The 27,976-nt window shown below is 41.6% G+C and overlaps 1 protein-coding gene across 1 annotated transcript in view; it reads left to right on the plus strand.

Moving 5' to 3' along the window:
* ptch2 (patched 2) overlaps nt 1-27,976 on the plus strand; it is a 145,669-nt gene that overhangs the window by 92,859 nt on the left and 24,834 nt on the right. Inside the window, exons 12-21 of the mRNA XM_067989586.1 lie at nt 1,540-1,687; nt 8,354-8,485; nt 10,123-10,278; nt 10,529-10,627; nt 11,269-11,394; nt 14,514-14,632; nt 15,480-15,885; nt 17,242-17,554; nt 26,124-26,266; nt 27,266-27,446. Of these exons, the coding sequence (XP_067845687.1) occupies nt 1,540-1,687; nt 8,354-8,485; nt 10,123-10,278; nt 10,529-10,627; nt 11,269-11,394; nt 14,514-14,632; nt 15,480-15,885; nt 17,242-17,554; nt 26,124-26,266; nt 27,266-27,446 (1,823 nt within the window). The remainder of the gene's footprint in view (nt 1-1,539; nt 1,688-8,353; nt 8,486-10,122; nt 10,279-10,528; nt 10,628-11,268; nt 11,395-14,513; nt 14,633-15,479; nt 15,886-17,241; nt 17,555-26,123; nt 26,267-27,265; nt 27,447-27,976) is intronic.

The following is a 27,976-nucleotide window of genomic DNA, read 5'->3' on the forward strand; positions in this document are numbered from 1 at the left end:
AATTCCAATTTTGAGTTTTCAATCTGAAGGAGGAATCTTTAACTCTTCCTGGAGCAAACACATCAATCTTCCCTCAAAGCAGTTTTTTTCTACCCACAGACAGATCAGAGACTCTTCCTTCTTAATTTTTTTTCCTTGCCAATTTTTTTCTGCTCCCTTTCCCTCCTTGCTTGAGCACAGCTGTAGGGGCAACAGATGCCCTCCAGTACCTCCTTCAAGTAGTCATGACTCATTTGTTAGCCCTGATAATGAATGTCAGCAGCCTATTCAACTGTGGCTCTACTGGATAGCAGTCGGGAGCTGGCTGGGTTTCCCCCCCATGATCCATCACTGTTGTTGAGGCTAAATATAGTATGCCTATTACCATCCCAGCTGAAATTAGCTAACTCACACACTTCCCTGCTATGTATAACTATTTTACTCACTGCATAAACTCACTGAGCCATTCGGAGTGCTTCATACTGAGTCTTCAATGACACCGAATATTATTGAATTGTTTGAAAATGTTCTTTAATTTTGCCCTCTTGTCCTGATTCATATTAAACTATAGTTCCACAGAGTTTGGTGCCTCCCGTAGATCAGCCAAGTAGAAAATCTTCATATGTGAGGGTCAATAGGCTGTTCGACTGTGGAGGGCATCACAGCTGAGCCCAATCCTGCCCTCACCCGATATCCACACATGCACACTTCTAGTGTGGGTCGCTGGATAGGGATCAGGAGTAGGAACCCTAGCTGATTTCTCCCCTTCCAAGCCCAGGAGCATTAAGGCCAACTGTAGGGCTTCTATTTCTGTCCCAGCTGATATTGGCTAACTCCGCACAGAACGTGTGGGACACCTGGTTTAGTACCACAATGGGTAGTGCATTTACTCACAAATCCATCAAGGAATGTGTTAGAAATGTGTTTATTTTTACATATTTGATTATTTTCTCCTCTTGTTTCCCTTTCTTGATTCCCCACACCATATACCCTGAGCAGAGAGGGCAGGGTAGGGCAGGGCAGCCAACCCGCTCCCAGGCCTTTACCCCTCTATAACTTAAAACGAGGGTGTGAGTGAAAGCATCCATGCCTCTTCCTCCATTTTTTCCCACCCTATGTGGAAGCATGTTGACACCTCCTTCCCACCTTGGATGCCATATTATATCATGTTGGAACTCCAGTGCACTGTGCTACTGAACTGTTCTTACCAAATGCAGTGAAATCCCTTGCCCTTGACCACACCCTGCCTCTGAAATAAAAATATTGCTTATATTGTCTTTATTAATAGAGAAACTATTAATAGATAAACAATATGTACCCACCCTCTCCCCAGTGATATGGTCTTCATCTTAAACATTCTGTGATGTGCTGTGACCTCTGATACACTACACATTGTGATTTCCCTCCTTACTATAACAGAGACTACACTTCAAGAGTACTTCATTGGCTGTAAAGTGCTTTGGGACGTCCTGAGGCCGTGAAAGGCACTATATAAATGTGAGTCTTTTTATGTATTTGTTAAATACACATCTTATTTGCCTCTTTCCTCCCCTACTCAAGTGCCGAAGCTCTCCAGACCATGTATCTACTGATGAGCCCCAAGCAACTCTATGAACATTTCAAGGATGATTATGAAATCCACGATATCAACTGGAATGAGGAGAAGGCAACGGCTATCCTGGAAAGCTGGCAGCGGAAATTCGTAGAGGTATTCCCTGATGTGCTCTTTCCTAACTTTTTTTGGTATGAACTATGAATGGAGTTGATGCTACATATTGGGGGGAATTGAAATATGAAATTGATTCCACGAGCAAGGAACTTACCTGTTTGGTCAGCATGGGGAAGGGGCAGGAAGCAACAGAGGCAGTTGAACAGGTGGTGTCAGTCTTATTGTCAAAAAATCTTTGAGTTCCTCACACTTGTTGTCGGATGTGAGGATGGAGGGAGCAGGGGAGAGGGGTTTAAGGAGATGATTGGTATTGGAGAAAATATGCCAGGTGTTATCTAGGGATGACAGGAGGTCAGTGAATTCAGAGGAGAGAGGGCAAGGGGAGTTGACGTGAAAATTGAAATTACCGAGGATGATGAGTCACTGAGTGCAGAGAGGGAGGAGAGGAGGAAGGATATCTCGGTATAGAAACTCAGAGGTGGCGGTGGACAACAAGGATTTTAAAGGAGAGGTGAGAGGGGTGGAACAGGGTAAGGTGCTCGAAGGAGGAGAAAGTAGCAGAAGAGTAGGGGTAAGTGTCCAAGGCGTGATATGGTGGTAAGAGCCACACTGGTATCATGCTGGTTTGGGCGGGGCAGGTGGTGGAAAGTATAGCCAGGTGGGAAGGCTTCAGTAGGGACAAGCTGTCGCCACCTGTGAGCCGAGTTTCAGTCAATGCCAGGATGTCAGTGTAATCATCCACAATAAGGCTGTGGATGGCAAGGGCCTTGTTCATGAGTGAACACCTTCTGGAGGGAAATGTGGAGAGGAACAGAGATTGTTGGTCTGCTGGCAGAGCCCAAACGGGAACTGGTGGGAGGGATGAGCAGGACGGGCTGGAGGTTGGCAAGGTTCATAGAGTCATAGAGTTATACAGCACGGATAGAGGCCCTTCGGCCCATCGTGTCCGCGCCAGCCATCAAGCCCTGTCTAATCTAATCCCATATTCCTGCATTTGGTCTGTAGCCTTGTATGCTATGGCATTTCAAGTGCTCATCCAAAGTGTTCAAGGTTACCTTCGTTATATAATGGAATCCTGTTAGAGTGATCATGAGTTGTACTTACCACTCACTTATAATTATCAAAATCTACTTTCCAAGGCCACAATCCATTTTACTATATTATTCTAATTGTTCTTGGTGATCAGTGTAGTTGATTTGATCATTTCAATGATAGTCCCTCATTGTTGAAAAACAGTTGCCTCAGTTGTAACTGATTGATCATTGATCTGCACTATCCAGTATATGAATTGTTATTGATATTACTAATAGACTGGTTATTGTCCTTAACTGGTTAACTGTAAAGGATCCTAAAGATGATCTCATGAGTGCTGCTCATCATTCACCAGAACTTTGACACAGTGCTCCACTTTCAGTTTTGGGTTGAGAGCAATGAATGGAACAAGATAAAAGCATATAACATTCTTTTTATAGCAAATGCTGAGCAGCTCATCAGAAGGAAGGTCTAAGCAGTTATTTAATAAGCTGTTTAAAGTGCCAATGACTGCTAAGCAGTGCTGCTCAGCAGTGCAGTACACACCACGGATCATAGATCAGCAGTACACATCAGGGATTGCTATCTTGATATATTGGTCAGTCAGCTACAATGATCATTTTGGCTACTGGCCAAACCAATCGGAATAACAGGATTCCACTGTTGTGGCAGACAGTGTGTATGTGGCTGTAATTTAATCTTAGGGTTTATATGATATCCATAAAGTACTGAGACTTTGCTTTTATGGTTTATAATGTCATCTGAACCCCCTAGAGTAAATTACGGACAGCCATTACTCATTACCACCCATCCAGCGTTCTATATGTAATTGTGTCAGAATAATTAAGTACTTAACAGAAATATAACAAATATACAAAGTATGAGAAATATAGAAAATACATAAGGGAAGCAAAAGTGGAGATTATAAAGAGTATGAAAGAAGAGTGACACTCAGCATAAAGGAAAATAGCAAAGCCTTTTATTAGTGTATAAAAAGCAAAAGGATAGTGAAAGGAAGGGTGGGACCACTTAGAGATGAAGGGGGCCATCTTGTTCCTGAGAATGAGGCCGTGGCAGAGATTCTTAATCAGTATTTCACCTCAGTATTTATATAGGAAGATAAAAGTGGGTCTGTAGGAGTACCTAAGGAGGATGTGGAAGAGCCTCTACTAGAGATAAATATTCAAAAGGTCACTATATTTAAAGTTAATAGAACTAAAAGTGAAAAATTCACCAAGCCCAGATGGTATGCATCCCAGAATACTGAAGGGGAGGAGATGAGGGTATCTCTTAAAAAATAGTAGGAGGTTGAGAAATGTTACATCTCTGTTTAAGAAAGGGGAAAAGGATAAGACAGGAAATTATAATCTTACCTTGGTTGAGGGCAAACTTCTAGATTACTTAATATGGGATGGACTTATGGAATTAGTGAAACTTAGAAAGGCATTGGCTAATCAGCAACAGCATGAATCTGTGAAAAACAATTCGTGTTCCATTAATTTAATTTACCTTTTGCGGAAATCAGAGTGTTATAGATGAAGGGAATGTGTTGAATATTGTAGATACAGATTTTCCGAAGACGTTTGATAAGGTGACATATCAGAGGCTTGTTAGAATTAAGGCTCATGGTATTAAAGGGAATGTAGCTGGATGGATAGAGATAGGAGCTAAACAGATCTATTTCAGATTGGCGGGATGTGGGTAATGATGTGCCTCAGGGATCTGTGCTGAAAAGTTTTTTGTTTTCCATTTATATAAATGATTTGGATAAATGCATCAGAAGAATTACAATGAAGTTTGCCAATGATACTAAATTAGGGGGCATGGCAAACGGTGAGGGGCATTGCAGGAGGACGTAGACAGGTGGCAGGTCCAGTTCAATGCAGACAAATGTGAAGTAGTAAATTTGGGGGAAAAAACAGTGAAAGGAAATATACACCAAATATTAAGATTCTTAACCAACTGGTAGAACAGTGAGATCTAGAGGTGCTCCCTCTTAATGGCGGAGATACTTTTGGGAGCCCATCCTTCATACAGAATGAGTCCCAGAGAGGACACTGGGCCAGGGTGGCGAGCGGAAGTCCCCACAACCCTCCTGGGACAGATTTAGGAAAATCCAGCTCAGAGAAGAGTCATTAGAACATGGCATGCTTTACCACAAGTGGCTAATGAGACAGAGACTATAAAATTCATTTCAATGGAATTGGATATATATTTGAAAAGGAACAATATAAAATGACACAGGGAAAAGATAGGGGAATGGCATTAGAGTAGATAGCTTCAGTTGAAGAGGTAGCACCAACAGAAGTGTGGTGGGCCAAATGGCTCCTCCTGTGCTGTGAGTTCTATGAATCTCGTTCAGCTGCTTCTTCATTTCAGGGGGAGGAAGCTGTAGCACCAAAGAGGTTATTGTGATGTCATAAAGAGTGGTTGGTTCCACTAGAATACAACTAAATGGCTTCATTAAAGTCCTTATTTGGACAAGTTTGGATTTTATTTTATTGAGAAACCTAGTTGAGGAGCTGGACAGCACCAAAGCTGAAAACGTAAAGGTTTCCCAATGGCCTAATGGGAAAATGTGTGGTAGTAAACCTTTAGAAACCAGAAGGTTCGAGCCAGTTCACAACAAAAATAACTTGCACTTTTATAACAACTTTCACATAATGAAACATTGCAAGATGCTTTAATGGGAGATCAGAGCAGGAAGACAGAGATAAGTTAGGGGTGGTGATCAAACCATGGTCAAAGAGGGCAGGATTTGCAGAGGCTTTTGATAGTTGGGAGAGAAGCTGAAGAATTTAGGAAGAGAATTTCGAGTGCAACGGCATGGTGCTTGAAGGGTATGTCACCAATGATAGAGTGAAGGGGAGGGTTTTGCACAATAAACCAGAGTCATAAGAATGGAGAGTGTATGCTGGGACATTGGACTCTGTACCCTTTGGTAGGGAGAGGAAAAGTCAGCCCAGGTTTTCCATTACTGATTCCTATCCAGTGACCCCTGCTGAAAAGTGTACAAGTTTGTATGATGGGATGAGGATAGAATCGGTCTTGGTTGTGATGCCCTCCACAGTGGAATAGTCTCTTGACACTCACTGTCTGAGCTCAGATATGACCATTTGGGCAAGGTAGCATAGGGCTGCTAGTTGCAAGGAACCACATTCAGACACAAGTTGGTGGCATTCAAGAGAAAATTCCCCAAAAATGAAACGGGAAGATGAAATAAATCAATAAGCAGATTGGTTGGGTTCCAAACTTAGGTTTTAAATGCATAAAGCAAACTGGTCCTTAAGCAGAAATTGGGTCTTATTGCAGTTATTCTTAATGAGTGGGCCTTTATCGGTATAAAAAGTGACACACTGGAAGCCATGTCAGCTTTCACCAGAGACATTTCATATCTCCAGGAGTTGACCTTTACCATTAGTTGTGCCATGCACAATGGTTATATTGAGCACACTAAGAAAGTTGGTGTTAGCACCGAGAGTACGAGAATGTGCTAACAGGTTGGCTCAGTTTAATAAACGCCTCCAAGTGAACTTCAGGGTTTCATTTCTATGGGAAAATATTTTACGGATTTCTTTTATTATAAGGAAAACAAACCTCTTTTCTTTCTTTCTCTCTTCAATTGGATTCATTCCAGTGTGTGCGGGAGAATTGTTTCTGTAAATGCTGGAATTACTTATCAGGCTGATTTCCATCAGTCTGCAGCTGTATTGTACAAGGAGTCAGATTCTGGGCTTCTGACAGATGGAGAGTTATGGGAACAAGCTGTTTGGTGATAACTGACACCCAGATGCTGATTGCGAGAAGACCTGAGGCCTATGAAACGCCTGCTTGGAAAGGGAATTGGGTTGTGATGAGGTGAATAACAAACGTGGAAGATGTTTCACTGAATCCCTAGGTTGTAGTCCCTTTGGCTGTGGCAGCTTAGGTGGTGAATGATGGGAACTTTGCTGTGCTCTAGAGACCATGTGATCTCACCTGACCTTTGACCATAATGATCTTTGGCATCTGCGACCATTATTCTAAGCTGTCAAGACTCAAAAATAATGTATATTATCAAAATACGTGTTTAAAAGGAGCACCCCAAGAAAAAGAAAGATCACTGAGATGGATTGTCAAATTTGGATTTGGATAAACCCTGTCAGATAAGTTGGATAGCTGCAAGACATGCCTCAAGTTTATGTTTCCTCTTTTGACAAGACACAATAATCAGACGAAACCGGAGGAAGTTCCACAGGAATGTGAGATTCTCTGATGTTTTCGAAAAAAAAATCTGGAGTCAAATTAAAATTTTCTCAAACTGTTTGCTCAAATTCAAACCACCTATTGAGATTTATAACTAATAGAAATAGCATTCAGTCCTCTATCTTCAGTTTTAATTTAAACATACTACAAATGTGTGTTTTTTGTGAGGTATTCACCTTCCTTATGCACATTATGCTCTTTCACCTCCCCCCTCTCCCCTTAGCTTACTAGTCTTATTAGTCCCTTCAAGACCGTGCATCTATTGTAGCCAACAGAACTGAAGGGCGGCCGGCTCCCAAGCCATTGCAAGTGGATCTTTTGAGCAGTCACTACAAGGCCCACAGGACTGGCCCAGGGAAGACTCTTCATTCGATTTTCCTTCTCCCAACAGCACACTTGAGATTGGGAACTCAGTGGAGTGGAGCAAATAACCCTGCACTGGTATTCCAATGTGCCAAGCCACAGTGTCAAGCCTTAATTGCAGTCTTTTTAACTGAAGGGGTCTGTGAATATTTATTCTCAAAATTTTCCAGCAACAGGTTCCATTTTTTTAAACACCTTACAAATTATATTTTTTTTAAATAAAAAATACAGGTACCTGTGGTGTTATAACAAATGCATCAGGATAATGCCATTGTTTGGAGTATTGATTCCAAAATGATACTCCTGACAATGTTAGTGAGAGACCAGGCCAACAAGATTGATTCTTTAAAATAATTGTTGTAAGATTAATTTGGACATTTGTTTTGGAACGTGGCTATTTTCCACAGTTTTATTGATATTAAAACTAGGAGTCACCATTAATACCCTTTAAAAACAAATGCTAGTTTCCCCGATGGTTTAGTGGGTGAATGCAATATGCTGTGTGTTATTGAGCTATGTAGATCAGGAAGTTTTTTCCCAAGTTGATTCTAGGTCTGTTTTGAGCTAGCAATGTCAGCCATGGCAGCAGTGAGGGTGCCACAAAGGGGCTTAGCGTTCTCAGGGTTGTGAGAGAATGTTGGCAGGCTGTTCCTTCATGGGGACAACCCCTATCCTCACCCAGTGTCTACACATGGACACCTTTCAGCTTGAGTCTTTGGATAACAATCAGCAGTGGGAACCCTGGCTGCTTTTTGTCCCTCTTCCTAACCCAGAACATTGAGGCCAATTGTAATGTATCAACTGCTGCCCTGGCTTAGATCAGCCAACTCACCATAGGCCAGATATCAAATCTGGAACTTTCTGTTCCATGTGGCTCAGTTACACACTTCTTCTACCAACTAATCCTCAGAGAAGCCCTAACTCAGCAATTGTGAGTCTTTGAATTTTAAAGGGATTTTCTTCACTACCAAATGAAGGTCGTTGTTTCAAACTTTTTAATATGCAGGTTTGAATGATGCAGTAATACTGCTATTTTTAACTTCTTGTTTTAACTTCTTGTTGTAGGTAGCTCACCAGACCGTGCCTCAGAATTCCTCCCAAAATATCCACGCCTTTTCCACCACCACCCTTAATGACATCATGAAGTCTTTTTCCGATGTTAGCGCACTCCGAGTTGCCGGAGGGTACTTGCTAATGGTGAGCATGTTTCTACTTCTGGATATCCGTTCAGAGTTAACGTCTCGTTCGGTTGCCTCTGAATGTGATGTCATCACAAAAAAAAAGAAATCTACAGGCACAAGGTGTAGAGTTTTGTGGAAACTCATCTTTCACTTCTGTAACCTAGGTTTAAATTCATCTCAGATTGATGGTGTTAGGGGAATAATCAACATTGGCAGTAGCTGTGTTTCTGTGTAGGATATAATGCATATGCTGAAAGTGTTGCAAGGCAAAAAGCACATTGAACAGTTCAGACGACATCATTCGCCATTTATCAGCATCATCTTAACCATCAGATGTATTACATTCTTAAAACGCAGTCTAGTTTGTGTATTTATCTTTAACAATATATTAAAATTTTATATCTGTACACACTTCCTGTCTCAACTTTTTCCATTATGAATTCCAATGTCCATATTTATAATGGAATCTGGCTATGTAAATGTGTTATGCTGTAATTACATCCTTCTGCCAGTGGCGGTGCTGCAGTGCCTCATTTTTGCATCTCCCAGCCCCTAAACCTGCACTGTAGAGAAACCCTGTTCTCCATTTGGCTATTTAACTAAATAATAATATAGAATTGAAGCAGTATATAAAAATAAGGACAGATTATACGATTTCAAAATGGGGACTGAATTATGTCTGCATGTCCTGGTCTAATTATCCCCTACCCGCTAACCCCGCTGCACTTTGGTCTTGACTCTTCATGGGAGATTGGCTGGTTTTATATATATGTGTGTGTTTGTTCAGATTCATGGATATAATTTTAAAGAAAGTGCTTGCAGTAACAGAGCACCTTTCACATCCTCAGTACATCCCAAAGTGCTTCACAGCCAATGAATTAGTTTTAAGTGTAGTCACTATTATATATGCAAACATGGCAGCCAATCAGCACACAGCAAGGTTCCCTAAACAGCAAATGAAATAAATGATCAGTTAATCTGTTTAAGTGGTGTTGGTTGAGAGATAAATGTTGGCCAGGACACCGGGAGAATTCCCTCCTCTTCTTAATGCCATAGATACAAGTGGCCAGGGCCTCAGTTTATCGTCTCATCCAAGTAACAACACCTCCGACAATGCAGCACTCCCTCAGGACTGCATTGAAGTGTCAGTTCAGATTATGTGCTCAACTCCTCGAGTGGTACTTAATCCCACATCCTGCTGATCCAGAGGTGAGGGTGCTGCCACTGAGCCAAGCTGATACTTGGCAGCCTTGATATTTTATTCTATGTTAAGCAAGATATTTGTTTCCACCAGAAGTGGGAATCATGATCGATAATGACAGATGGCAAACTCCTACCAATGAATCACCTGATTTGAACTGAAGCAACATTGTACCATTCAATTTGAACTCCAGTGACACTGAAAGAAAGAACTTGCATTTATGTAGTGCCTTTCACAACCTCAGGACATCCCAAAGCACTTCACAGCTAATGAAGTACTTTTGAAGTGTAGTCACCTGTAATGTCAACCCTTACCTGAAACATTAACTTGTTCGTTCTCTCCACAGGTTCTGACTGACCTACTGTGTGTTTTCAGCATTTTCTGTTTTTGTTTCTGCTGTATTCTTTGTTTGTTGTATGATGATTAATTCTTTTTTTTTCTGACTCCATTAGTTGGCATATGCTTGTGTGACCATGCTGCGGTGGGACTGCTCAAAATCCCAAGGGGCTGTGGGTTTGGCTGGAGTCCTATTGGTGGCATTGTCAGTAGCTTCAGGACTGGGGCTGTGCTCCCTTCTGGGCATTTCCTTCAACGCTGCAACTACCCAGGTACACATTTACACATTTACTGGCTTCAATCCCTGCCTCTCACTCCTTACCCCCCTCCCTCCCCCCCTCCCCCCGCCCCACTGGATCACAGCTGAATATTTTTCAACTGAGTTAATTGTCATTCTCGGAGGGGTAGAAAAGTCATCTGTTTTAGTCATTGAAGGAATTAAATGAATTTTTTGCGGTACAGATTTTGTTTGTAATACTAAATCCCAAATATTAATCATTTCTTTCCATCTCCTGGATCTAGGTATTACCATTTCTGGCGCTCGGTATTGGTGTCGATGATATGTTTCTTCTGGCTCACGCATTCACTGAGACCGGTCAAAATAAGAACATTCCTTTCAAGGTAAAGACCAAACTCTACTTAAAACTGGAATTCAATATTACTTCACTCCTTTCCTGCTATTACAATGGGATAATCAGGAGAACTTTATAAAAGAGGCTTTCCACAAAGCTGACAGAGTATGTTTCTTTGTCAACAAGTTTGAATTGGTTGATAAATTAGAAGAAATCAGGAATCCAACCTATTTACTTACAGCCAAGAGCAACTTTTATGTTAGCCTTAAAAAAAGTGCTTGCCGCAGGTTTCTGGCGCAAGTCTTGCACACTTGGTGGTGACACTAATGTAAATGTGCTGAATCCACATGGCTTGGAAGATTTTTTACTGGGTATTCCCAGGAAAAGTTCAAACTTAATAAGTTGGGCTTGTCGCTGGGTGCAGGAGACCCGTGTATCAGGAGCAAGCAGCTCAAGCACCTTCCACAGCCAACGTAAAAGCAACAAAGACTTTGTTGATAAGTTTGGAGTCGATTAAAAAAGATTTCTATGCATGCAAGTCTATATACAGGTGTACGTATTTGCATACAGGTGTGAAAGTGTATGTTTGTGTGTGTATGTGCACTTGCTCAGTCTTGCCCGCAAGTATGATCTGTTGCAATTTGAAACATTTCCATTGCTTTTCACTGATTACTTTATTTTGTGCTAAAGGATAGGACAGGAGAATGTTTGAGGCGGACGGGGACTAGCGTCGCCCTCACATCCATTAATAACATGATCGCTTTCTTTATGGCTGCTCTGATTCCCATTCCTGCACTTCGTGCTTTTTCCTTACAGGTAGGTGTACCATATAAAGTGCTTTGATTGTATATAATGTGCTCAGTATGTTGGCTGTGCCTTTTTATAGCAATCTGCAATATGTTTGTGTATTTGTGTTGGGGGTGGGGGTGGGGTCTAGGCAGGATGGATGAGGGTGGATTAGGGGCTCTAAATTCTTTTGCTCCAGGTGTTGCACGCTTCTTTGGATTTACCTGCACCGCCCTTGTTGCTTACCTGCAGATGTCTGCTGCGGAAGGGGTTTAACAGTCTGCTAAACAACAAGGTAGCTTGTCGTTAGGTGTGTGGGAGGGGTGGGGTTTGGCTCTTTGAAAGTGTAAGAGAAAAAAAAGTGATGAATGGATTAAATCCTTTTGCAATTAAAAGAAAAAAGTAGCAGTTTTTAAGGATTGGCACAGCACCAATATAATTACTTGTTTTCCTTGGCATTGCACAAGATTTTGAAAGTCAAACACGTGTGGCCATCTTTATTCAAATAAAAGGCTATCACTATCGCCAAGGAAACCAAAATTCAGGCACAATTTTTCCCTTTTTAAGTCTTTACCGCTACAAAGCATACCATTCTCCACCTGAGAAGGTCAGATAGTTGAGCTGCTCCTCCAGGGTTGCCCTCAGCTCAGCTGCTAGTTGGTTGCAACCTTTTGCACAGTGGTCTCCGATGTAAAAAAATATTGCTAAAGTTATTTTTTTTTAATTTAACTTCATGCCAGCAAGAAGTAATAATGCCCTTTTGGAAACTGGCTACTGCTGTTAAATTGTTGGCTAAAAAAATTGAATCAATCGGAGCCAAGTTGGAGACAGATTTAAAATGCCCTAGAGCTAACTAGATTAATAATGTTCAATTTACAAAGAACACTTACAGACACATTGCAAGAGGGCAATAAAACAAAAGCAAAATATTGCAGATGCTGGAAATCTGAAATAAGAACAGAAAATGCTGGAAACGCTCAACAGGTCAGGCAGCATCCGTGGAGAGAGAAACAGAGTTCGTTTCAGGTCGATGACCTTTCATCAAAACTGGAAGAAGTTAAAGATTTAACAGTTTTTAAGCAAGTACAGAGTCAGGCAAAGTGGGGGGGGGGGGAAACATGTGGAAAGAACAAAAGGAAGGATCTGTGATAGGATGGAGGGCAGGAATGATTAAATGACAAAAGAGATGATGGTGCAAGCTAAAGGGAGTGGTAATGGGACAAGTAAGGAAACAAAAGATGGGTCCAGAGGAAGTGTAAATGGTTACAGGAGAACCATTACCAGCATCTGCTGTCCGAGAAATTGGGAGCAGTGGTTATGATCTAAAGTTATCAAACTCAATGTTGAAGCCAGAAGGCTGTAAAGTGCTTAATCGAAAGATGGGGTGATCGCTTTGCTGAACACCTCCGTTAAGTCCGCAAGCATGACCCTGAGTTTCCGATTGCTTACCACTTTAATTCTCCATCCCACTCCCACTCTGACCTCAGCCTCCTACACTCGAGGAACAGCACTTCATCTGATGAGATGTGTGACAGCGAGCTTTGCAGCCTGGGATTCCACATATGTAGCGATGTTACACAATCTCAGGCTATAAGCACAGGAGGAAGAAGCTGTCAATGTTCAGCAAATCTTGAGTTTTATTTGAAGGGGGAGTCACTTTGGTCAAGATAACATTATGTGCAAGTGATGTGCAACATTTCAACATGATTTACTCATATTTTTTAAGTTTAGACACAGATTTGTTTTTTTGGGGGGAAGGGAATTCATTTTTTTAGCATCTAACATTCTTCAAATAAATAAGTCTTATACCCAATCACACCCTTTTGCAATTGATATTAAGATTGAATTACTATCTATTTATTTGTTGAGATTAATTGATGCTTTATTTTCCTTTGTAAAATTGTCTTTGAAGGGAGGGTTGGGTAGGGGAAGAATTACAGTAATACTATAGCAGTGATCAGTTTTCTTCTGAAGAGTAAGTTCCATTCCCTTTATAAAATGGTCTTTTTTGGGGAGGAAAGGCTGAAGAAAATATTAATATATATTAATATAATAAATTTAATTTCCATTTGAGTAATGATTTTTACCTCTCCCACGTCACTCCTAAAACAATGTATTTATTTACATGCTGAACTCCTTGCTCGTTGAAAACACAGTCCCATTGGCCTACTGTATGTAACTGGTGACCTGGCAAAGCCTGAGAGTCGACGATTGAAAACAATACAATGGGAATTAAGCAGCGAGAACCTGACAGGCTCGAACACTAGGCCAGCCTGTAAGCATGCTTCCAGGTTGCACAGTCTTGGTAGTTGGCATAAGTGATGGGATATATCATCTACACGTCAGCTCCAGCTATGTGATCTGCCTGAGCTTACTGGGTGGTCTGGGAGATAATAACGTATTATAATGTCTGCCTCAGGCAACCCCACCCCCTCCTTTTTCACTTACATCAGACTGCTGTGACCTTAGGAGTCTCCTTCACATTAATGTTTATGTGGAGGAGGGGTGTGGAGAAAGGGGCATTTTGGGGAGGGGGGATTTCTTGGTTCAAATCCTTTAGTGATTTAATATTTTCTTTGGCTTAATATACGGATTTAGTGAGGTCTGAAAGTGGGTTGTAGTACAACTCACTTAAAGCTAGAAATATCTTGGTTAGAAATCAGAAACTGCTGTTCTCTGAACACTTTGCCTAAGGCCTAGGGCCTATAGTGAAGCTTTTTCTGAATCTTAAAGGGACACTGTTAGCTAGTAAGCAGTCTTGCAAGACAGCATGGCACTTAGTAAACAAACAAGAGTGCAGTAAGCAACCAGCACCAATTGCATTTTTTTTTATTCGTTCATGGGATGTGGGCGTCGCTATGGAGTTATCATTTTTACTTGGGAAAGATAGTAACAGAAATAATGCCAGATACAGTGTGGCGGTGTGTCTGTTGCCAATATTGTGGCACAGCAGTGGAGTTTTCATGGTGGCCTGTTGATTTTCATCGAATGAAAGCCTCTCCCATCTACTCCCAGCACATCTCTTTCCCCCCCACCCTCTGACCTTATGGAGCTTTTCAAAGTCCTATTTTTACAGATTTTGAAATCTAGCCAGCAGTCAGCAATTGTACTGAAATATAATTAATATCTCCTGTTCCTGCCCCTCACAGGCTGCGATAGTTGTGGTGTTCAATTTTGCCATGGTGCTCCTCATCTTTCCTGCCATTTTAAGCCTGGACCTTCATCGGCGTGAAGATAAAAGGCTGGATATTTTCTGCTGCTTTTCCAGGTAAGGATTGCTTTTATCACAAAGCTCTCAGATACGATTGTTGCCCACTGTGAGGGCTGAGTGGTGGTGGACAAAAGGGCCAGACCACAAAGGGAAAAGACAAGAAAGATGTCAGAATTTGTGCCCATACTTATCAAGATGTGGTGGGGGTGAAATTGGGCAACACCAGTAGTGCAAAATGGGCTGACAACAAATCAGCAGCTTGGAAATGGGCTGCTGAATCACTATCAGCCCTTTTTGCACTATCTGTGTTCACCAATTTCACCCACGGTAAGTTATTAATGTTGACCAGGTCATCAAAGAAGGGGAAAAGGAGAAACCAGGAGTTTGGAGGGGTGGGAAGTTCACTTACCACCCGATTGCTGAATTGCTTGGGACACGTTGCCTACCTGCCCTTTTATCCAGGGAATGGTACACAGCAGTATATGAAGACTGTCTTATTTTCTTGCAATAATCAATAATCTCATGGTCTGGACACCATCACGAATCAACCACATGTAACATTCTGGATGTTAGCATCCACCATAACATCTGTTAGCTACCTATGAAGGGATAAAAATGGGACTAAGCTGCTTTCAGCAACTGTAAAATGGATATGTGGGAGTGATTTCAGGGCAATAATTTCACCTCAGGAATTAATTCAGGGGATGGTTAGAAACCACTCGAGTTTCGTTCTCATGGTTTATGGTGATGTCTGAATTCCTCAATAAGATTACTGGCTCATAATCATTTCCAGGCATGCATTGTTACTATTCAATTGTTTAATATATATTATATACAGAATATATACATATGTATAATAAAAGAGGTATAGGATGGATTACATGTGAACAAATATTTTTTGCAGTCTCTGCTCAACAAGAGTGATTCAGGTCCAACCACAAGAGTTTGCAGATGCGAATGATAACCATAACTTCCACCCTTCTCCGTACGGTGGGCCAACATTTACCCACAGCACCCAGATCACCACCACAGTGCAGGCCTTTACCCAGTGCGATCCCACCGGGCAACACATTGTCACCATTATTTCTCCAACCTCACGGATTTCTTCAACTCCTTCAGTCATCATGCCTCCAGCAGACCACATTGGCTCCCAGAGTATGGACCCCACTAGCTCAACCAGGGACTTACTGGCCCAGATGGATGAGGTGAAAGCCGGCAAGGACTGTGTTCAGATGCCCTTTGTCAAATGGAATCTAGCGGATTTTGCACGGGACAAGTATGCTCCACTCCTTCTCAAGACAGAAACTAAAGTGAGTAACTTTCAGCTATGTTTCTATTCCTTCTTTGTATGATTTCGAAGATCATGCCCCCCACTCCCCCACATGGGCAAATACACCACACAATGTGGCACTGAGCCATACAGACCAGAAAGGGTTGATCACTGTCTTGTGCTCAGTTGTTTAATTTCAGCCAGAGTGGGAGTGGGTAACTACAATTAACCTGAGTGTCGCTGGGGGAGGGTTCCTATTCTTGATTGTTATTGAGTGAATTCCTCCTGGAAAGCAAGCATGCATGGACTTTGGGTTTGGACAGGATTCGGCTCAGCTGGAAAGATTTGCACATGAAGATTGGCCACTTGGAAAAGGTACTGGAAGTTTGCTGGGATCTGTGGAATGACTTCAGAGGGGAAGAGGTATGGAAAAAATCGGGAGGGAAAAGTGCTGGAAATGGAACCGTTTCCCCATTTTTGTACCAAGTGTTAGTATCAGACACTGCCTGCTCAGGTACTGCATGGGTCAGATACAGCCAAACAGTGAGCAGTTTTAAACTGCCCTTTACTTCAGTGAGGAGCAGTCACTATCAGCAGAGAAAGATACCTTTCATGGTCTATATTTAAATGCAGGTCCCAGCAGTAAAGGGAGTGTGCAGCCATATGCCAACTAGTCCCATGTGTCTTTCATTTTTAAAAATGTATATTATACATAACTATTATTTTTCTCCTCTTTATATCCTCCTCTTGTCACCTATCAATTTCCAACTGGTGATTTGGACCTAGACCCCCTGTAATGCTGATGTACAACCTGTAGTATGAGAGCTGAATTCATGCCTCACCTTTACCTCTTTCCTGTGATAGACACTGATATCAGGCACCTGGCATTTGGGGAAATCACTGAACATGAATCTGTATCTTGCCACTTGGTGCCAACTGTGACCGTTTGATTTTATCACTTGTTTGCAATCCTTTTCTTTGCCTTCCTGCCTCAGCATTGGATTGTGGGGAGTGTGGCTATGGACTTCCATAACATCCTTGCTGCTTCACCAGAGAAATGTAGTCCAAAGGCAAATAATTCTAGTGTGGCAGCACTGGGCACTCAACAACAAAAAACTCAAGTTCAAATCCCAGTCCTGGTTAGCATTCCCACTTGTTTGCCCCATAGGTTGGTCTAGCTGGTTTACAGCAGGGCCCATTAAAAGGAACACCTCGTGTAGTCAGCAGTCTCGACTATCCTTTCCTCCCTGCTAAAGGTTCAGTTGCAGAGCAAAGGTATGTAATTTTTTTTTAAATGTAAAGCCTTATTACTTAGGATAAATATCATCTGTTGAACTCAGATTTGAAATAAGCTATTTATTAATTTATTTTTTTATGATTTTATTTAACAATCCAGGTTGTCGTGTTGGTCCTCTTCATGGCCTTGCTTGGGATGAGCCTTTATGGAACTACCATGGTTCATGACGGGCTGTACCTTACAGACATTGTTCCTCGTGAAACCAAGGAGTACGATTTTATTGCAGCTCAGTTCAAGTATTTCTCCTTCTATAACATGTATATCGTCTCCATGGGAGGGTTTGATTATCCCACATCCCAGAAGTTGCTGTCTGACCTGCACAAGAGTTTCAATAATATCAAATACATTGTTCGTGAAGAGAATAAGGAGCTACCGAAAATGTGGTTGCATTACATTCAGGACTGGCTGAGAGGTAAGATTTCAAAACCTCTCTCTGGTATTTCTCCTACAGAATTTAATAGTGAGCTGTAAAGTATGTGAAAGTTTGTATCAATGTCCAGAGAAAAAAATGGCTTCTGCTTGGGTAGGTGAAATACAGATACTGGTAACAGACCCCGACCAGTAGCTTAATGTTAACAGGCACAGCCCCACTATGAAATAGTCTGTTCCTAATCTTCTCATTCCTATATTCTTTGTCATAATTCTTATCTGTTAAGTACAACACTGCATGGGGTACTGGAAGTGGGGGGCTTGCAAAATAGCATAAGAATAGTTTCATTGGGGCCTTGTGTATACATGACGACAGCCACTGCACTTCAAAGTAGTTCACTGTATGCAAAGCACTTTGAGATGTTTTTGAGAGACATGGTAAATGTAAGTCTTTCTTTCTTTGTGGCATACCACAGCAATGGGGTATGTATTATGCTGCACTGTTAGAACCCTGTGATGTTTCGTAGCACATAAACTAGTGATAATTTGGACTGCTTGGAACTCAGCGATGCTCCCATTGCTGTCATAGGATTACTTTGACCTCAGTAGTATGTAGTACGTTATGGAAATGGTAACTGTGTGGCTTGGGATGGCACTGGTCCTAGTGACACATCATAGCAATAACATGTGTGATTAGCTGGTACTTCTTTGGTAGGGTTGGGGGTGGGTCCAGTAATGCTGCCATAGCAACAGGCTTTGCTTAAACAAGTTGCCAACAAAAATAACAAATTATAAATGATTTGAAAACAGCAAAAGCTGTTTGCAACACATTCATGGCATGAAGGGGTCCTGATACGTGCCAACCAGCATGTTAATTTTATTTTCAACCCACTCATGATTTCAGCCAACCGTGTTCCATATTCTGAACTGTGCATTCAATTTCATTTTAAGCACCTTTGCTTCGTGTAAGAAACATCACTCCAACGCGCTGACACTACAGTATTTCACTCCGGCCCCAATCATTTACACCTCCCTTCTCCCACCCTTAACCCCACCCCACCCCACCCCAACTTATTCCAGTCCAGATTTTGAGCTGATAAAATATGAGCAAATTTCCTGGTTGTGACATTGGCCCTTTAATTGGAAGAGGATTTTGTAAGTCAAGCTGTTGAAAGTCTATCCACTTTTTTTTAAAGTTGTAGGAGGAGATCCGAAATGATCCTATTATCACTATCCTAAGCTCCGACATGTGCTTGCAATTTCTAGTGGTGTTGGGGACACGCGGCCAGCCATCTTGTCCGAGTGTCTGGCTGTTGCTGAGCTAACTGTCAACATTCCTCCAACGGACTAACTTGCAAAAGAAATACTGACTACGGCTGAAATAACCAGAGCAAATCAATGCCTGGAGCTTAGTCCCTCCCAGCCCATGAGAGCCCAAACTTCGATTTACTGAACTATCACATGGCTTACCCTATTCTAATTGACCAAGACTGTGGGGCTAGTTTTACATAATCTTTAAAATCTGACCAAAACTTCTAAGAAACGCAGTGTCTCCAAAAGCCATGGAATTTGTTGGCAAGTTCAGCACTGAGAATAGCCTGGTCCTTCAACTTAATTTGAAAAAGTGCCAGGAAAGTTTGTGCCAAGTGCCACCTTGTCCTTTAACCCAACTCCGTGGCACCTTTTCTTTCCTCGGGCACCTCATCTTCTTCCATCTCTCCCGCCTCTCATTTAAAATTCTTGCGCACTGCCCTCGTTAATCACATCTATTTCCCCATCTCTCCTGTAAAGTGGGGTGTTTTCTATTTAAGTGCAAGTTGTAGTGTGCTGAGCCTTACACTTGACCTGTCACATCTCAAATTTTGGAGATGTAGCCTTTGCACATAGATTTCATTTTAATTTTTATTGAGACTTAAAAGAACAAAGATTGAGGCAGACACGTATGACAAGGCAATTACATCATGACATCACCCACTATTTGCTCCCTTGTTTAAGAATATAGTGTTGTAAGACACTTTCCTATGGTAACAATCACTAAGACTGATTCTGAGTGAATAACTTGAAGAGATTCAATGCTACTCAGCTGCCATGTCTTGATATTTCTGTGTCTAATAATATTGAATATCTTTTCTATTAAGTAAGGAATTGGCTTGAAAATCTAAGAGTTTAGGTGATAGAAAACAAAAGGCACATATTTTAACAACTCTTTAATTTTTCTTAATGTAAAATCAAGAGCGGTTTTAATTCTATGTTAAATGGTACTGTAGTAGCATCAAGTGCACGTTTACATTACAATAGAAACAGTGATTGCGTTAATGCACACGCAGCTATGTGGGTGGTCTGACTAAGTCAGACTGATGGGTCATTTTTGACAGGTGTATGTGAGAAAGAGACGCATAATGTGAAAGAATAGGTGCTTTTACATTGAAAAAAACTTCAGCTGACAGGCAACACTGTTTCCTTGCCATTGGCTGCACATGTGTAAATTGGTTGGCTTACCTTGTTCAGGCGGCAGCAGAGACTCACTTTTTCATGGTTCTTGCGAACTGAAGAAATATTTACCGACTCTACTCTCCCCAGTGTCTGCAGGGAATGTAGCTGGTTGGAAATGTAAACTGAAGAGAGGGGCCCTCTCTCCTGAAACCAACACTGTAAATGTAAAAACACCCAACGAGAGAGATATAATCACACATGCACACACAGTGAGATTATGAAAAATGGGAGAAGTTACATGGGATGAACATGAAACTCCTGAGAGGCACAAACATATGGAATGAAAGCGAGACCAAGTATAGACTTCTTCACTCGTTATCATAGTGCTACTGCCACCTCCAACCCTTGCTCCAGTCACGCTGTCATAGGGTAACTGAGGTGGCGTTACTGCCTCCCACAGTCTGGTGGTTTTCCCTGTGCAGCCAGAGCCAGCAGAGCGACTTCAACAACAACAACATAGAGCTTTTAACGTAGAAAAATGTCCCAAGGTGCTCCAGAACAGTGTAATTAGCCAAAATTTGACACCGAGCCAAAGGAGATATTAGGACAGGTGACCAAAAGCTTGGTCAAATAGGTAGGTTTTAAGAAGCGTCTTAAAGGAGGAGAAAGAGGTAGAGAGGTTTAGGAAGGGAATTACAGAGCTTAGGGCCTAGACGCCAATAGTGGGGCGAAGGAAGTCGGGGATGCACCAAAGGCCAAAATTGGAGGAACGCAGAGTTTGCGAAGGGTTGTAGGGCTGGAGGAGGCTACAGAGATAGGGAGGGGGAAGATGAACATGAGGATGAGAATCATATAATTGAGATGTTGCTGGACCGGGAGCCAATGTAGGTCAGTGAGCACAGGGGGGTGATGGTGAATGGGACTTGGTGTGAGTTAGGATACAGGCAGCAGAGTTTCGGATGAGCTCATGCTTATGGAGGGTGAGAGAGGGGAGGCCGGCCAGGAGAGCATTGGAATAGTCGAGTCTGGAGATATCAAAAGTATGGATTAGGATTTCAGCAACAGATGGACTGAGGAAAGGCAGAGACGGGCTATATTATGGAGGTGGAAGCAGGTGGCTTTTGTGATGGAGAGGGTATGCAGTTGGTGGCTGCCACCTATGGTGCAAGAAACTACTAAGCTTCAGGACCTATATGAAGTTTGTGTAGTTAAAGGAAAGTTGCAGTGGCCAGAAATGAAAATAACAATTGCAACTTTCAAACAAATGAATGTGTACAAGCTTGAAAGAAATGCACACAAGAAGGAGTTTGAGACCTACAAAAGTCTGAAGAAGGAAGTGAGAAACACACCCAGTGAAACTAAAAGGTGGACACATCCACATGCACAGAGTGCATTTGGGAAAGGAGTACACACAGCGTGAGAGAAGTGGGCAATGTAAATGAGAGTTGTAGAGCCAGCCCTCATTCTCAATTGGCGCTGGTCCAACTTGCTTTTAGACTTATACAGAATGCCCTTATCTGCATGCATGTGGTGTTTCAATTCACAGTTTTAATTGTAATGATATACAGCTGTGATTCAACTATCTGAACAAATTTGTGGGTGGCATGTTTTATTGGATTATGAAGGCTTGTAGATAAAGGAGCCCAATTTCTATAGAGTGAGACACAGACGTGTTGTGTAAAATTGTATTGGATCCTGAAAGCTTCTGGATTAGCAAGATGGGGGAGGGGTTAAGGCCAAACTTTTTCGGTCAATGTATGGAAGAGGTTTGAAGTTGGGGCAAGAATCAAAATACCTTTAAAGCATTGCATACACAACAAGCATTAAGGAATCACTGGATTTATATGTTTATTTTTCCTATAAATAAACGGCAATGTTTTTTATTCAATCTCAACAACGGTCAGTTATCATTCCCATTGGAAAATATGATTCCCCCAACGTTTTCCATGTATGGATGCACTGGACATTCAGTTGATTTAGTAATGGTTTTGTTACAGTAAAGTTTATGCCTTAAAAAGGCCTTGACTTTAACAAACTATTTTTATATAGCTACAGTAGATCCAAGGTCCTTCAACAGAAATCACATAAAACACACCCTTTGTGCTGCAAAGAGAAAAAACAGGGTCATAATATAAACAGTTCATTCAGAAAATTTTCAAATCAAAAAATATTTTTCGGTTTCAAAAACTTCTTTGCTAATGCAGAGGTACAATCAGAAATGAGTATAATATTCCTTGCACTGATGCTTGGTAGAGATTCTGTTTTTTTAAAAACCACGAACACCACAGAGAAAATGCAGTCTTCAAAAGGCTGATCTCTTGTGTAGTTTGGTGACGTTTTTCCATCTTCCTGCTGCTATAAAACAGACAAATCTGCTGTGCTTCATCCAAGGATCAATTTACTTGCAGATCAGATGTCTGATTCTTGACATCTCACTGAGATCTGTATTTAAAATCCTGAATCTTGTTTTTAAGTCAGCTTCAAAGGAGAGTAAACCAACATCTTGCAACTGGTAGCTCTGTGATACTGTGCTAATAGTTATTGAGAGTTTTAAGTGCTATACGTCTAATATCAATCCTCATCATCACCTTCACTTCCCCTCCAACAGCTTATTGAAGTGTTGTTCATTTTTTTACTGCCCAAAACATGGCACCTCCTGCTTTGTCCCAATCTTACCATGGGCAGGCTCGGTGGTGCCCTCTGGTACCAGTAAACAGCATTGATCTTAAGACGCTCATCAGCATAAACACATTTGCCTCCCAGCTCTCGTGAGCATAGATTACAGAAAAATACTCTGAAACGTTGATTTCCCTTTGGGGCTGAAGGGAGGGAGGGGGGAGGGGATGACGGGAAATACGACGCCTTTCTCTTTCCCCAGTAAACCTACTCATATTACATCCTGATGCCTTGAGGATTTGAGTTGATTGCAGTTGTAAGATTGAATGACAAGGTGTGTTTACATTTCAGCAGAATCTTTCTGACAAGCATCCAACACTTTGCCAAGGACGTGCATGAGGTGGGATCATTTTCATACCTCAGCCCTGTAATCGAAGACACCCATTGGAATCTCTTTACAAGGCTGAAGATTAGGAACTTTTTTTTATAGCTTTGTTTCAAAACTTCCTTCAACTGTATTTACCTGAGGAAGGAGGAAGCCTCCGAAAGCTTGTAGATTTCAAATAAAAATTGTTGGACTATAACTTGGTGTTGTAAAATTGTTTACAATTGTCAACCCCAGTCCATCACCGGCATCTCCACATCACAACTGTATTGGTATTTTTGTAGGTTTTTTTAGTAATAGTGTTACTGCGATACTGTCATTTTTCTATTTCACCTCCTCTTCCTCTCTCCCTCTCTCTCACACGCACGTACACAGACTCTGTTCCCTTTGTGAGATATTTTTCTCCATCATACCTGCCTGCTATTCAGTCTGGTGTAATGATCATATGGAGGAACGTATGGAGCCCACTAAAGCTGACAGTGGAAGTCTCCCCCTTCTTCAGTCAACCTCCTATTGTCTTTTGCATTCATGTAGTGAAATCACCACCATGTGCAGTGTTCTTACATCAAATCTCACCAGGGAAACAAAGCAAAATATAAAAATAACTCCTGATACCACCGCTGCTTCTGCAAACACATAACATTTTGCTTGATTAAAAAAAAGATAAACGAGCTTGTCCTTTATGCTGTTGACCAATTATACATGGGTGTGCTAACAGCATGGCGAATGCACCTGACAGCTGGATGGCTTTTTACTTTTTCTCTGACAGGCGCTTTGGTCTGACATTAGGCAGGTACACTCACTCCACACAGCTTCTCTTAGCTCAGACAGTTACTGAGTGCAGCTACAATCCTCTCTGAAGCTTCTGGTAGCCAGAAATGCTCAAGCTTTGAAACCCTTGACCCAAATTTCCCAAGAGTCCCACCAACATTTTTTTCTTGAACCTACACTGTTGACAGACAGTGCACGGAGTTTCAGAAGTGAATTTGTGCAGCTTTGCATTAAAAGAGGCAAGTCCTGGATGGTTTCTGGGTTACTCCCCTCCCCAATTCTTTCTATTGAATTATCAAAGAGTTTAAACTTAAAAGTTAAGGCTCTGTCGCCAGTTTAGCAGGTACATGTTGCCAAAGCTGATAGAAAGTCTTCTTGGTATGTGACAAAATGGTACTTATCCATTTCCTTTCATTTTAAGAATCATAGCAATATAGAATGCAGATATCAGATATTTTATTTAAATATAATCACTTCTTTCTTCTCCACCAGTGAAAATATTGCCATATTTCATGGTCTAATTAGCTCATTGCATGGCTACAGGAGGTATTTCATTTTTATACAACTAGGGTACCCAATAGATCCAGGCCTAGCAAATTTGTCACTCATGTATTGTATGGATATTTCCACTGCTATTAACATCAAATCATGCCAGCACCTATGAGGGTATCCTCTATTACCACAGTTTTGGGGGAAATAACTCTCCTTGACTGAGATCAGGAACTCAGCTAATAGTGGCATAGGTGAACATTTTACCACTCTTAAAGAGTGTCAGAGGTACAGATAGAAAGAACCAGAGTGAGAAACAGACACACAGATGCAAAATAAAAGTGAAGCAAAGATGCTTGAATGTTCAAAGGGTTTGCCAGATGGAGTTTACTGGTTAAAAAAAATGCCTTTGTCACAGCCGTAACAGATTGAGCAGACTATTGCTTTTTGAAAGACAGTATATCCTTTTCTGTCAGACCACACAGGGTATCGTTCAACGTTCTAAAAATAAAAATTAAACTTGCACACAGTGCCTTTTAATACACCCCAGGCATTCCCAGATCTTAATTGTGGGTTTTTTCCAGTGATGTTAAATTACTGCTTTGAAGTGGGGTTTTTATAAACCACAAGATTAAATGGTGGCAGCAATTGAATTGTTCTGAAAAGTTTTGTTTAAATTATTTTATTTTATTACACTTATTTTTACATTTCGGGGAAAATCCTGGTGCTCGTCAGAGTGTGGGATGTCAGTACTGGGGAATGGAGCTTTTCCATTTTTGTCACCCCATTTCAATAGCAAGCATCCCCAGGGTGGGTATAGCACAGGCTAGGCACAGGATAAAGTTCTCCCTGCGCTGCCCCAGTCGTGTTTCGCAGAAGAATAGCCATACTGCACTGGTGTGCCTATCAATCTATAATAAATTAAATGTCTTGCGTAGAGTGCACGCTTCTTGTAAGTGTCGCAGTTACTTCCTGGAACACTTTCCCTCTCACATTTTTCCCATCAGACTTTGTTGCCAACACCCCCATTGTTTTAAAATAGCATATCCTCTGACTCACAATGAGCACTGCCACGTCATTATATTGTGCATATATTTATTTTCATATAACTAGTGCAAGGCAGTAACACATCAAGGGGCACAGATGATGTCACCACTACGAGAGTGAAGCTCGGGGCTAGATTTTTGCCTTCAGGACGATATTCTGGTGGAGCGGATCACACACTCTTTACAAAGCCTGCCTGATTTTCATTCCATTGAAATTAATCGCATGAAAATTCGGCCGGTTCTGTAATGGGCGAGCGATCCACTCCGTCAGGTGGTAAAGTTGAATATCTACCGCTCGGTGATTTATTGGTGGCATCTGAGCTCCCAAGATGTGGTGTAACTGCCTGAGCAATACTGCTATATGTGTTCATTTATATAAAACTACTCAGAATTTGGCAGTAATCTCACTCTGGAGGCCTCGGAATGGATAGAAGCTTCGGTAAATATAAATTTGACAATTATGGGGTGAAGAGTACTCACCTAAGGATGAGTCAGTTCACTACAGATCTACCACCACACTTTATCCCCAACCATGTGTAAGTAGGATGATGTGGAGATGCCGGTGATGGACTGGGGTGGACAAATGTAAGGAATCTTACAACACCAGGTTATAGTCCAACAGTTTTATTTGAAAATCACAAGCTTTCGGAGCTTTAATCCAAATCACTCACTCACCTGACGAAGGAGATAATCTCCGAAAGCTTGTGATTTTCAAATAAAACTGTTGGACTATAACCTGGTGTTGTAAGATTCCTTACATGTGTAAGTAGGAGTTCTTCCCAGGCTTGCATTAAAAGCATTTCTCACTCGTGTTGAAGTAACTACATGCCAGCCCTTGTGACTTCTCACGTGCTGTTGACTTCATTACCCAGGGTTACAGGCTGCATTTGATGAAGACTGGCGGACAGGCAAAATCACCAGGGAGAGTTACCGCAATGGCTCGGAAGATGGAGTACTTGCCTATAAATTACTCATACAAACTGGAAACAAGAAAGAGCCCTTCAACTATAACCAGGTGAGCTAAATAAGCATACTTGATTTGGAGACTGTCAGGACAAGTTATGTAGTCCTTTTGTTGGTCTGTGTGGTCTGGCCTTAAATGGATCACAAAGTACCTTCTCTGTTAGAATGTCCTAACGAATCTGAGTAATCATGACATTTTACAGATCTGAGTGGCACAGTTGATTGGTGCATATAGTCTAAGGCCTAGGTTTGAATCCAATCCTGATTCATGGGATGGAAATCCCCTTTCTCCGACAGCCTTAATTTGGCACTCAATTAGGATTCCCATTCAGATTACAAGGATGTCCAATGTAGGAAATGTCATACTGGTGCCTGGATAGCCTTCTAAAGACTGAGGTTAGGGCATATACTTGGAGCAGAGTAGAGGGAGCTTTAATCCAAATCTAGCTTGTGCTGTACCTGACTTGATGATGATATTGTCTCACAGTGACTGTGCGCTTGTGGAACTTCTTTTAATCATCCTTGGGGGTGGGGGGGACATCGGAGAGGAATTATCAAGATTTTTCCTCCTGAATTGGCCTAGGGTTTTTTCTCTGGTCTTTGGCCTATTCCAAGAGATGATGTGGATGCTGGTGGGTGAGGGGGCCCCGGGAGTCATGATGTTCAGTTTCATCATAACTGACGTGGACCATCTGGTGTTTTCCTGTCCATCATATTTGTATGTTTACATGATGCACAAAGTAGGAAAATGTTCCATTCCCCACCACAGATATTCTTCATTCTGCTGAGTACAAACTCCACCCTGTCATAAAAGAAAACTACTCACAAATCATGTATGTCTGTGAACAATAATAAAATCAGGATTAAAGCCTGTCTAGTTCCAGACTGTAGGAAATGAATCTTCAATGTTTGTGAACGTAGATTCACTGTTCATTTATGTCGAGATCTGTAGGGCTTGCTGGTGCTAATGAATGCTGGCATACCATTTTGTCCATGTCCCACATAAGGGTAAAAAAGTACAAAAACAGTTTCCTTGTCTTCTTTGTTATAGTTGACTTCGAGGCAGTTGGTGGATGAGGATGGAATCATCAATCCTGATACCTTTTACATCTATCTCACGGCGTGGGTCAGCAATGACCCCCTGGGTTACGCTGCATCTCAGGCCAACTTCAACCCTCACCCATCTGAATGGATTCACGACAAATACGACACAACCGGAGAGAATTTGAGAAGTAGGTATTGCGAAGAGTTCCAAATTCTGCGTGTAACTTACCGAAAGGCCTTGCCTCAAGCAGAACTCTAGAATATAACTCAGAGGACGTACTGCTATATCTTACCTGTAAACCTCTACCATCCTGAGTGTAAAAGAAAAGTTCATCACTATAGTGAATACAAGCTGAGTTTTTTTCCCTTCCCCATATGCAAATCTCCTCTCCCTTGTTGGCAATAGCCATTTTGAAAGTAATTAACCTATGTTTTATTTAAAGATGACATCACCAGAGGACTCTGTCTCTTCCCCCATGCACACTGCAGCTTATTCACATCATCACTTTACCTGCTAAGCATGCTGGAGTTTATTTTGAATAAGTCTGACATTGTCATCAGTGTCACTGTGGGATAGAGTGACCCACAGTCCTTGTAAAAATGGAGTAAGGCTGGGAGCCTCTTCACAACCAATCTACTGGAACAGTGGTGGCACTGTATGTCAATGTGTCGATGCACTGCACCCTGGAGTGATAAGCCACATGTACTTCCCTTTACA

Source organism: Heptranchias perlo, chromosome 9 (assembly GCF_035084215.1).
Source record: "Heptranchias perlo isolate sHepPer1 chromosome 9, sHepPer1.hap1, whole genome shotgun sequence".
In the NCBI taxonomy this organism is placed as follows: domain Eukaryota; kingdom Metazoa; phylum Chordata; class Chondrichthyes; order Hexanchiformes; family Hexanchidae; genus Heptranchias; species Heptranchias perlo.